The 12,547-nt window shown below is 43.8% G+C and overlaps 1 protein-coding gene across 1 annotated transcript; it reads left to right on the top strand.

Annotated features, from left to right (window-relative positions):
- The first annotated feature begins 617 nt into the window (after window positions 1-617).
- Window positions 618-9,351, top strand: LOC136645967 (snaclec bitiscetin subunit beta-like). The gene is made up of 5 exons (XM_066622449.1): window positions 618-698; window positions 1,456-1,682; window positions 2,724-2,861; window positions 7,116-7,257; window positions 9,035-9,351. Exons 1-5 carry the CDS (start codon window positions 638-640, stop codon window positions 9,115-9,117), a joined length of 651 nt encoding a protein of 216 aa, XP_066478546.1. The 5' UTR covers window positions 618-637; the 3' UTR covers window positions 9,118-9,351.
- Window positions 9,352-12,547: the final 3,196 nt, after the last annotated feature.

Genomic DNA, 12,547 nt, shown 5'->3' with positions numbered 1-12,547 from the left:
CAAGAATGTTGCAGTATGTTCTGGAACGTACTCTCTATGCACGTTGGATGACAATAAAGTTTGATCCTTCTTGCTGCTATGTGTGATACTGAGGTGGATCCAGATTCACACCCTCGTTCAAGCTGGGAAAGATCCCTGTCTGAAACCCTGCTGCTGCAAGCCAGCATTGACAATACGGAGCTAGATGGACCAGTGGTCTGAACACAATGTTCTTAACATTCTTACCAAAAGCTGGTAGTGGGGCCTCTCCCTGTCCTTAGTGATTATCATGCCCCAGAAGTATTCACATGTATGCTGGGGTTCTGTGGCAATTTCTTATCAAAGCAGCTAGTCAGGAAAAGGAAAATTTGGAACTGCAACACATGCTAAACCAGCACATATGTGCTTGGATGAGTTGATATCACTAATTTTTCCATTCATTACTTTTATGTTTATATGTGAGTGACTGAGCATGTGTGTATCCCACAATGAGGAAATGTCTTACCACTCCCAATTTTAGTTTGTTAGTACATAGTACTAAATTGAAACTTCAAATGCCAAAGGGAAAGGAAAAAATGAAGCTGATTTTAAATGTGAACGTAGACAACATGAGTTACTTTTACCTGATTTTAGGTGAAAGTGCTGCCACCACCTGATCATGAAGACAATTCTAGTTTTATTCCTGTACCTGGGAATTCTGGTCTTTCCTGGATCTGAAGGTGAGAGTGCCTAGTGTTCTTATGAAAAACTCCTCTCTTGCTATCATCTTGGCTTTTTGCTACATCCCTAGACCTGGGGCTTCCATAGGATGTTGCTGGGCATGTCCCATATGATCAGAAACATGCACAGTCATTCCTGCAGTGCTGGTGCTAGGTAAGCATGGACCATTGGCAAAGCCTACCCATAGCCTCTTCATAGTGCACACAATCCACCACCCACAAGCTTCCTGGCCATAGGTAGCATGCAGCTTTTGCTTCAGAGACAGTTTCAGTGGATCCTCCCCCTTCCACCCTTAAAGGGTAGGAGAGAGGTAGAGAAACTACCTGGGAAGAGTGAGAAATGTCAGGTGAATCGCTTTACTGGGAGACTCATGCATCAGTTACTTCTTCCACTCTTCTTCTGGGCCAGTGAGCTTTCTTGTGGGAGAAAAACTATTAGCCCATGGAAACAATAGGAGTCGCTGTGTGAGTCTTTCAGCCATGTGGCAGCTGCTTCTGACCTGCCTTTCTGTGAGTCAGTAACAGCAAGCACCTAGAACAGTGCTTCTCAGAGTGTGGCTAGTTTCTCGCTGATCTTATGATGACCCTTTATATGAAAGCATATGCTGAGGAGTTATTGGCAATAGTGAAATTCAGTAGATCATCTCTAAGAATTCCTTTGGTTCCGTTTCTTATGCTCTTATGTTCCAAAATGGTTTGTGACAGTTTGATTTGAACTTTTCTCACTGGAAGTCTGATTTTGTATTTTTTTTTCCAGGCAATGACATTGCAGAGGCCAAGCACCGTAATGCCCGGTTCATTTTTGGAAACATTTTTGGCGGGAATGATCCTCCCCCTCCAAGCACGAAGGCCCCATCTTTGCCTGACTCTTCTCTGATAGATCCAGAATCCTTCTGCCAGGGTGGCTGCCGTGATGGCTGGGTCAGTTACATGGGCCAATGTTTCAAGTTCGTCCAGGAACAAATGACATGGGAAAAAGCTGAGGTACTGGCATCTTGAGGATAACTTCCTTTTGTTCCCTCTGACACCTTCCTTCATTGTCTGTTCCTTCCATGCTTTGACTTTTGTGTTGTTTATTTTCCTACAAGATGCCCATAACTACTATTTAGAAATGACCGTACTACATAAGAATCCTAACAATTGCTTCTAAAGGTCTTGGAATAGAGTATTTATTATCAGCAATCTTGCTTTCTGATTTAGCTACCTCTACTTTTGGGCTGATAATAGTTTTAAAGAGATTTGAACACAACATCTGCTAAATTCTCCCAACAAACATGTATCTCTGTAATTCATTGCTTCCATATTTACTTAGAGTACAGTTAGAGCTGCACTCTGGCTGTGGGTGGGGCCAGTCAGTGGAGAGACCTGAATGTGAGCCCCTGGTGCCAAACAGCACATTCCCAAGGAGCAGCAGAATGTGCGCATACTCCTGCCACGCTGAAACTGCAGGCCCTGGAAGGTCCTTGCCTCAAATGCATACCTTTCATCTCCCTGGCTGGCCTGAAAAACAAGGGGGGGGGGAGAAGTGGAGGCTGCTCACTGCTCCCCCACTTCTCAGTTTTCACCCTGCTACTCTTTTCAAGTTGCAGAGCAGCAAGGGCAAAGGCGGCCAGCTAGAGAGATGATTTGGAGCATATGGTCTACCTCTCAACTTAACTTTCAGAGATCGGAGTAGGAAGTATACTGAGTTATAGCTCTGCCACTGGCAATTCAATATGGTCCACCTGACAGCCCTCCATTGCCCTACATGTTAGGGGAAAACTGTAATTAGCATTTCCTTTGTTCCCTCCTGCTATTCAGTTCTCATTCTGATATGGCCAAGTGAATGTCTGTAAACTTTCTTGCATTCACCAGACATGTGTACCATTTTCTTTACTATGCTTTGTATTTGTTAACTCGTCACTCTTTGTGCAGATCTTATTTTCATTGTTCAGTCAAAATATTCTCCACTCATGTTGTTTCCCAACCCAACCTGCCTCGGCCTTCTTTGTTCTCCTCTATTTCCAAATGCTTTTTATTTTCCAGAGAACTTGCCAAAGCCTAGCAGCAGGTGGACACCTGACCAGCATCTCAAGTCCTGAACACAATGAGTTCCTTGTTAATCTAGCCACATATCAAGGACAAAGGACAGCCCAGTTCTGGACAGGAGGAAGCCACCAAAAGGCAAGTCCATCCATGGCAGTACTAAAGACTGGAACTTATATGAGCTCCACTCTCAGTAGAAGATAATATTTAATCACTTTCACGCACAAAAAGTATAGAATTGCATTGCTGTAAAAATAAATTTTACACACACAGAGAAATGCATGCAAAATGTATGACTTAGGGCAGAGGTATCCAAACTTTTTGGCAAGAGGGCCATATCATCTCTCTGACACTGTGTCAGGGGCCAGGACAAAAATAATTAATTTGCATTTCAAATTTGAATAAATTTACATAAATGAATATGTTAGAGATGGAACTTATATGACTAAATGAAGGTCTTGCAATAGCTCAAGACCTATAAAGGCCTTGCACAATGCAAGGCCAGCCTTTCCTTTGCTGCTGCTGCTGCATCACAGATGTAAAACAGCATGCAGTGGAGGGAGCCCTTATCCTACAGCTCACGTGAGAGGTCAAACAGTTGGCCGTCACACTGAGAGCAGTTTCATCAGGCCAGCGCGGGCTCCAGCAAGTCTCCAGAGGGTCAGAGGCTCATTGGAGACTGGGGGGCTCCCTGTGGGCCGGATTAGGAGTCCTCGAAGGCCACAAGTGGCCCCAGGGCCAGGGTTTGGACACCCCTGACTTAGGGCACAATCCTAACCAGGTGTACTCAGAAGTCAGTTCTATTTTGTTCAGTGGGGCTTACTCTCAGGAAAGTGTGGTTAGGATTGCAGCCTTAAATATTTATCTCTTACAATTAACTGACAATTTGAGTCTACAATCCTCAAGTCTTCCCAGTAACAATACAAAGAACATCTAAAATGAGTGATCGGAATTGGGTTGAGGTACTGACAGCAGCACAGCTAGGTACCCTGGCACCGAGGGCAGAAATGTTGTGACAACATGCGACGTCTCTTCAGGATTCTGCTGTGTATGCTCCAGTTGCTTTCCAAATCAGCTTTCTCACAGCCGCAGCTGGGGCAGATCCCGGTCAACTTTTGGCTTCTGCTGCACTGCTCCAGGCCTCTGAGCACAGTGCTATGCTCATGGCTGTGTGGCAACAGATGGCTGTGTGCATAACTATTAAGATCCTCAGTGCTATTGAGTTCACTTGAAACCTTTATATTTTAATGAGGAATTGGTAACTATCATCATGAGAGGATCTAGTTTCTAAGTGCTCTTCTGCAGGATCATTGATAAAAAGGATCTTACATGCAAGTAGCTGGATCTTCAGGTTCCTTGCAGCCTTACTATTATGACTTCATGGTAAAGGTGGTTTGAATTGGATCTAAGCAAATGAGTGGGGAAAAGAAGGAAAACACATGAATTTATGGCAAATTATGTGACTTTCAGCATAGCACAATCCTATACATGTTTACTCAGAAGTCCCATTGAGTTCAAATGGGCTTACTCTCGGGTAAGTGTATACAAGCTTGGAGTCTCTCTGATCAGTTACGAACCTGGCCCCTGTGGCACCCTGGGGTGCAGGTTCGCAATGCCACCCACCCCGCATTACGCTGCCACTCCTCACCCAGGATACTTAGCTAGCCGCACGGAGCCTCGCACAGCGTTCGGGAATGCTGCGGAAACCTTCTGAGGCTTCTGACATGGTCTTAAACAGTACTTCTGGTTTCCTAGAAGTACTGCTTAAGATCGTGTCAGAAGCCTCAGAAGGCTTTCGCAGCAGTCCTGAACACCGCACAGGGTTTTGCCTGTCCCCAGAATGGCTGCGAAGGACAGGCGGAGGCGGCACGGCAGGTGCAGCACCTGGGACTTTTGCCCCCCCCCCACACCAGGCCCGCCACTGTCTGTGACAGTCCACTTAGGGTCCGCTCATACAGTCCACACATCTAAGGATTTCTCTCCTGCTTGTGGGCTTCCCAGAGGCAGCTAATGGGCCTCTTGGGAAAGAGGATGCTAGATTAGGTGATCCTTTGGTCTGATCCAACAGGGCTCTTCTTATCTTCTATATCAGGGGTGTCCAAAGTTTTTGACAGGAGGGCCACATCATCTCTCTGACACTGTGTCAGGGGCCTGGGGGGGGAATTAATTTACATTTAAAATTTGAATAAATTTACATAAGTTTACATAAATGAATTTATTAAAGATGAACTTATATGAATAAATGTAGGTCTTGCAATAGCTCAAGGTCTATAAAAGGCCTTGCACAAAGCAAGGCTAGCCTTTCCTTTGCTGCCACTACTGCATCACAGATGTGAAACAGCAAGCAGTGGAGGGAGCCCTCATCCCACAGCTCACATGAAAGGTCAAACAGTCGCCCTCATGCTGAAAGCAGTTGCGTCGGGCCAGTGAGGGCTCCAGCAAGTCTCTGGAGGCCAGAGGTTCATTGGACACTGGGGGCTCCCTGAGGGCCACATTGGGAGTCCTCAAGGGCCACAAGTGGCCCCAGGGCTGGGGTTTGGGCACCCCTGTTCTATATGTTAGATCAGGGGTGCCCAAACCCCGGCCCGGGGGCCACTTGCGGCCCTCAAGGCCTCTCTATGTGGCCCTCAGGGAGCCCCTAGCCTCCAATGAGACTCTGGCCCTCCAGAGATTTGTTGGAGCCCACACTGGCCGGATGCAACTGCTCTCAGGGTGAGGGCAACTGTTTGACCTGTCAAGTGAGCTGTGGGATGAGGACTCCCTCCATTGCTTGTTGTTTCACGTCTGTGATGCAGTAGCAGCAGGAAAGGAAAGGCTCGCCTTGCTTTGCGCAAGGCCTTTTATAGACCTTGAACTACTGCAAAACCTTCATTCATTCATATAAGTTCATCTTTAATATATTCATTTATGTAAATTTATTCAAATTTGAAATGTAAATTAATTTGGCCCCCGACACGGTGTCAGAGAGATGATATGGCCCTCCTGCCAAAAACTTTGGACACCCCTGTGTTAGATATGAGAAGCAGTTGTGCACTTTCCCTCCCTATCAGTGCATATAAGGTAACTTGTGACAAGGAGTTACATACATACACCACATGTAGACACAAGTATATATGATTTGCTTGATTTGTCTATTAAAAGACCCTTGGTTTTTCGCCTAAAGCTCAAAAAAGTATGGGAAGGGTACTACAAATGTGAGCAAGATTCATAGTAGTTCAAGATTCATAATAGTTAAAGTGTCTGCGCTTCCACTATGAATAATGGATCCCTAATTGGACTGGGCTCTGTTTTTCATATAGAATTGTTGCATGGTCATGAAAGCAAAGTATTTGTTGTCATTAATATTTGAAGGGGAAACTTGGGACGTCCACCCTACATCTAATTAAAAGCCTCAGTTAAGATCTTTAGAATAAGCTATTCTGAACACACTGAACAAGGCTGAGAGACAAATTCAAGAAAATCTCAATCTGTTGGCAGACAGTCCCTCTAATACAGGGGTGCCCAAACCCTGGCCCTGGGGCCACTTGTGGCCCTCGAGGACTCCCAATGTGGACCTCAGAGAGCCCCCAGTCCCAATGAGCCTCTGGCCCTCCAGAGATTTGTTGGAGCCTGCACTGACCCGACGCAACTGCTTTCAGCATGAGGGTGACTGTTTGACCTCTTTCATGAGCTGTGAGATGAGGGCTCCCTCCACTGCTTGCTGTTTCACGTCTATGATGCAACATTGGCAGTGAAGGAAAGGCTGGTCTTGCTTTGTGCCAGGCCTTTCATAGGACTTGAGCTATTGCAAGACCTTCATTCATTCCTACAAGTTCATCTTTAATATATTCATTTATGTAAACTTATGTAAATTCATTCAAATTTTAAATGTAAATTAATTCTTTTTTCCACTGGCCCCCAACACAGTGTCAGAAAGATGATGTGGCCCTCCTGCCAAAAACTTTGGACACCCCTGCTCTAATAAATTACGTATCTATTATAAATATCATTATGCCAGTGATTTTCAACCACTGGGCTGTGGCACATTTGTGTGCCACTGATGGTCCACAGGTGTGCTGTGGAAGTTTGGGGAGAGGTGTTTATCAGTATGGTCACTGGGGAGGTGAGCCCCCTAGCAGCACGGTGTGCCTTGTCAATTGTCAAAAAACCGATGGTGTGCCTTGACTATTTTAGCGCCTTGTCGGCATGCTGCTAGATGAAAAGATTGAAAATTGCTGATTTATGCTGTTCCAAATTGCAGAAACCTTACTGAAGCCAACAAACATGTGCAGATCCCCTTGAAAACTCCTCTTGCTCACTAAATTTCAGTCCTATTTGAATATAGAGTTCATTAGAAGAGTTTAACCTAGTGATGTGATCTTCACTCAATCTTCCTGTTTTGTTTTTCTGCAGGGGGGCTCTCTAAGATGGACAGATGGTTCTATGGCAAATTTCATTCAGCGCCCTCTGAGCACATTTCTTCATTTACTTGGGGAATCAGTGAACAGTTTTCTGAATCTTCGTGTCTGCCTGAAGTTAAATATAGAAATAGGAGGTACAGTGTACTACACACACAATATCAGCTCTTGCAAAACCATTTGCTAGCCTTAATTTATCCCATATCTGGAAAAATGTGTCTCTAATTACATCAGTCAAATGCACCATCTATCAAGGGTGTATTCCTGTCAATTCCCAAGCAACTGACTGTTGAGTTAGGGTGATAATTTAATTCCCTACATTTTGTTTTCATTACTGAAAGGTCATTTGATGAAATGAGCCAGATGAGAAGTTTCATTTCAGAAACTGTTAATGTATCCAGAGGTTTCAGTTGCAAGATAAAGCAGAAAGCATCCTAGAGAGGATTCACACAATCCTTGGGCTTATTTCAAATTATACTGACTTTTATTTTGCAAATCAAATTATCTGGAGCGCAATTCCAAGTTGAAGGAAACTTCAGCTAGTATAGTAGTCTCTTCACAGCACCATAAGGCTTTGATCCTATCCACACTTTCCTGGGAGTAAGCCCCATTGATTATCATGAGATTTACTTCTGAGTAGATATGAATATGCTTTATGTCTGACTGCTATGGCTGGCAGTTGCAAGATACAGATAGAAATGAATCTGCAGAGAACAGGGGGGTCCCCTGTCCGCAGATCCCGAATCCATGTATTCACTTATTTGCAGATCAGATCTAGAGGGCCCCTCTGTGCACACACACCCCACATGCCCCCTCCAGAGGCAAGGGGAGCTCTGCTCCTGACACCTCTGCAGCGTTCTCCAAGCCCGACAGTGTAAAAAACGCTACTTCCAGTTTCTCCGTGAAAACAGAAGCGACGTTTTTAATGCCTTATAAGGCATTAAAAACGTCGCTTCCAATTTCATGGAGCAACTGGAAGTAGTGCTTTTTAAACTGTCGGGCTTAAGTTTGAGCCCAGCAGGGGCCGCAGATGGTCGTCTGCAGCCTCTGCTGGCTCAGAGGACCCTCCGGAAGTGAGAGGAGCAGAGGTGCCATCGGCTCCAGAGAGTGGGAGGGAGACGTTCACCCATATCTATAGTTTCATTTAACTGCGGTGGGGGGTCAGAACCCCCACGGATATGGGGGAATGCCTGTATTGTGCAAAGTAAGGATGTGAGGATAAATGTTACGCCTTAGCTTCCTTTGAAATTACTCCGTATTTCAACTTTCCAATTCTGCTTCAAAATCTAGGCTAGTTAAAATGGTACTTTAGCAAAACCTAAAACTGAAGACATATGCACTGCCCTGAAATCATGTTTGGCAATCACATGTCCATCTTTTTCCTATGCTTCTTACCCTAGCAGTTATTTATGTTTCAAAAATACTGATTAGGATATGTGTAAGTAGACAGGCAGACATAGCCGAACAAATTTTTACTTGGATAAACTTGCAAAGTTTTTGAACTTTTTTTTTTTTTAAGATTGGGCAGTCTTCTAGAAACATGGGAAATAGACTGACAGAAGTAGATTGCAGCACTGAATTTGGAAATAGTCGCTGCATCATTGACAAAGAACTGTCAGGAAACAATGACCAGCCACAGAAAAATACTTCATTGATCCCTTTTTGTGGATATGTCAATAAACTTCGGTGACATGAAAGCTTATGCCACACTAAGGCTGCAATCCTATGCACACTTGGGAGTCAGCCCCATTGGACATAGTGGAATTCACTTCTGAGTAAACACGTACAGGATTGTGCAGTAGGTCTGTTAAACCTTTAGGGTTCCACAAGACTTTCTGATGTGAAGAGAAGAGATTTCTGAACGGATATTTGATTTTATTTATACTTGACTTTATTAACTCGTTTTCCTTCCAGGCCAAGGTGACTGGAATGGTTCTGACTGCAAAAAGAAGCTACCCTTCGTCTGCAGCTACAGACCCAATCTGACACCTCCATAATCCATAGCAGGAAGATAAAGCAATCAATTCTGTTTAACCAGCGCTGCTGTCTCCGAATGCAGATCATACACAAATGATTAGTTATTTTTCTACACAAACCCACACAATCAAGTTCTTATTTTTAAAAAGCCCAAGTGTCGCTTGTTAATGTGATTCAGATGGAACAAATCACTATTAAATGGACGCAGACCACAGAGTCCCATAATGATTGTGCTATTAAACAAATTCTGGCTTGATTTGAGTACTTATCAAATCCACGCGGTACTGAAGGATTTAAAGAATATTGATGAGAAAACTTTAATTTAAAAATAATTACAAGTTACTCATTAAAACATTACTTATTTCACCATTTAATGGCTAAGTCATACATTTTAAATGCTGCAAATTCTCTTTAAATACATCCATGGTAAATTGGATGCTGTTACTGAAGGGTTTTTTTAATTAAGAAAAGCAAAGCCAAAAGTTGCTGAAGTTTAAATCACCAATTCAAGGAAAAGTCACACAACCATAAAAGGAAAAAAAAAATCAATTTGTCAATAGCATTGTTGAAAGTAAACTATTTACTGTGGTTATACATGTTAAATTGCTATGTATTTGCACACTCTTCCTATGCAAACAGACAATGATTGTTTTTGTTTTTAATTTTAACATATATTGTTACCTTGTTCACGCTGCTTGTTTGCTCTCTGCCACAGAAAGAAGAGCTATTCTCGCCCTTCATTTAAAACAAGACTTCCAATTTTCATTTGGCAAATGTTGGACAGACTTTGCAAGATGCAACACAGACAAGAGTCTCCAAAATATTTACCAAACACATTCACTGACTTTTAGGCAAGACAGAACTGTGGTTAGAGTCCACAGGACAATGAGTTTGAATTATAAGGCTGATATGATTTGAGGTAGAAGCCCAAGCCAATTCCATGGTTTGGAATTGGATTTCCATCTGGAACCAAGCATAACAAGGCTTTTGAGTTGATTTGCTTCTCAGAGTGTTTGTTTTGGTGATGGATATGGGAGTTACTCACAATGTATTGTAAGAAAAAATAAGGCAAGAAGACTCCCAAATGAATATTGCAGAAAGTTCACACAAAGGGGGGGGGGGAAATCAGTGAACCACTGCAGCTGAAACAATGCATTTCTTATATACAGGGTGAAGCAAAAGTCACTTTCCTGAGAATATTGTGATGAGTAATGAATCTAAGTACTACAATAACATAGTATTAGTGTTACTCTTGACAATGTCTCATTATTCTAAATAAAGTGACTTTTGCCACACCCTGCATATATGAAATGCATTGTTTTAGATGCAGAAGGTTTAGCTGACCTTTTAAAAAATCTTTGTGTCAACTTTCTGCAATATTCTATGGTTCCCAAACTTACCTGGGTCAAGACACCCCCACAACCTCTTCTTCCCGGCTGAGCCAGGCACTGCATCTTGGATCTGGCAAATCTCGCGAGATCCAGGATGACAGCACCTATAATCTTGTGAGATCCAAGACAGCAGTGTCTGGGGGTAGAAGGGGTGACTGGGAACATCCTGCAGTGCCCATGTGAATGTGCTGCAACACCCTTAGGTGTTGGCGATGCACAGTTTGGGAACCCTGCTCTAATGATTTATATTTATATAACTATATACAGGCCTGAGGAGGGGGCAGGGGCTCAAAAACCCTGTGGCCTGGGCCATGATAAAACAAACTATACAATACAAAACAAATATATTACAAAATAAATTTTGGTACCTCAATCTCAGCCTATCCAGGGCTGCATTTTCACTATAGTTTTAATCCACTTTCAGTGCACTTCTATTACCCCAATGCATTCTGGAGAGTGTTATTTGTTAAGGGTAGCTCTAACAGTTCTCAAATTCCATAAACAACAGTCCGTGCAGAATACCTCAGGGGAATAGAAGTGCACTGAAAGTGGATTAAAGCCGAGGTGGAAATGCAACCCAGGCCTTCTCCATAAGCACCAACATGTATTAGCACAATTCAAACATGGGAAAGCCAAACTTACACCTTTAGAACTACTAGGTGCCAGTAGTAGGTCACCCAGTTCAGTTCACAGAATTCCTAGGACTCCAATAGTAAGCTCCACCCCTTCTTCTTGTTTAATGTGTGTCTAGAACAGCAGTTTCCAAAGTCCTACTTGGATGTTGGGATCGCAGTAAGTGTTTGCAGGGATGGGGTTTCAGTCAGGTTGTACATGTCCCAATGGCGCAGCAGCTTGGGAATCCAGAGGTTTCTTGCCTTACCCACAGCCCCCTTTGCAGGCCTCCCTGATGCTAAAACTTGCTCCATTTGGGAATCAGAGTGCACTTCCAGTTTTCACATGAAAACCAGAAGTGTGCTCCAATCCTCAACCAGAGCAATTTCTAGCATGGGGGGAGGTAAGTGTATATAGGTAAGTGTGGATAGGATTGTAGCCTTAGAATCAATCTTGTTTACACTAAGTTAAAACTCAATAGAATCCAGCAAAGTAGAGATTGAAGGTGGGTTCGACTCCACCATAGAATCTCTGTGGGTTAAATTACCAGGCTTGTGCAGCGATATAATACTGGGGGCGTGCTATCGTCCTCCAGACCAGAAATCGGATGGGGACCTTGAAATGAGGAAACAGATCAGGGAGGTGACAAGGAGGGACAGGGTTGTAATCATGGGGGACTTCAATTATCCTCATATAGACTGGGTCAATTTGTGTTCTGGTCACGATAAGGAGACCAGATTTCTTGACGTGCTAAATGACTGTGCCTTAGAGCAGCTAGTCACGGAGCCCACCAGAGAGCAGGTGACTCTGGATTTAATATTGTGTGGTACGCAGGACCTGGTTAGAGATGTAAATGTTACTGAGCCATTGGGGAACAGTGATCATGCTGCGATCTGTTTTGACGTGCACGTTGGGGGAAGAATACCAGGCAAATCTCTAACAAAAACCCTTGACTTCTGACGGGCGGACTTCCCTCAAATGAGGAGGCTGGTTAGAAGGAGGTTGAAAGGGAGGGTAAAAAGAGTCCAATCTCTCCAGAGTGCATGGAGGCTGCTTAAAACAACAGTAATAGAGGCCCAGCAGAGATGTATACCGCAAAGAAAGAAGGGTTCCGCTAAATCCAGGAGGGTGCCCGCATGGCTAACCAGCCAAGTTAGAGAGGCTGTGAAGGGCAAGGAAGCTTCCTTCCGTAAATGGAAGTCTTGCCCTAATGAGGAGAATAAAAAGGAACATAAATTGTGGCAAAAGAAATGTAAGAAGGTGATATGGGAGGCCAAGCGAGACTATGAGACTATGAGGAACGCATGGCCGGCAACATTAAGGGGAATAATAAAAGCTTCTTCAAATATGTTAGAAGCAGGAAACCCGCCAGAGAAGCGGTTGGCCCTCTGGATGGTGAGGGAGGGAAAGGGGAGATAAAAGGAGACTTAGAGATGGCAGAGAAATT

Source organism: Tiliqua scincoides, chromosome 3 (genome assembly GCF_035046505.1).
Source record: "Tiliqua scincoides isolate rTilSci1 chromosome 3, rTilSci1.hap2, whole genome shotgun sequence".
NCBI lineage: Eukaryota > Metazoa > Chordata > Lepidosauria > Squamata > Scincidae > Tiliqua > Tiliqua scincoides.
This window is presented reverse-complemented; position numbering and strand designations above follow the sequence as displayed.

Bases quoted from the DNA above. Each gene is read 5' to 3' on its own strand.
- LOC136645967 (XM_066622449.1), top strand. From the start codon at position 638: ATGAAGACAATTCTAGTTTTATTCCTGTACCTGGGAATTCTGGTCTTT. The intron at 1,683-2,723 runs GTACTGGCATCT...TTTATTTTCCAG, and splicing joins TGACATGGGAAAAAGCTGAG to AGAACTTGCCAAAGCCTAGC. The intron at 2,862-7,115 runs GCAAGTCCATCC...GTTTTTCTGCAG, and splicing joins CAGGAGGAAGCCACCAAAAG to GGGGGCTCTCTAAGATGGAC.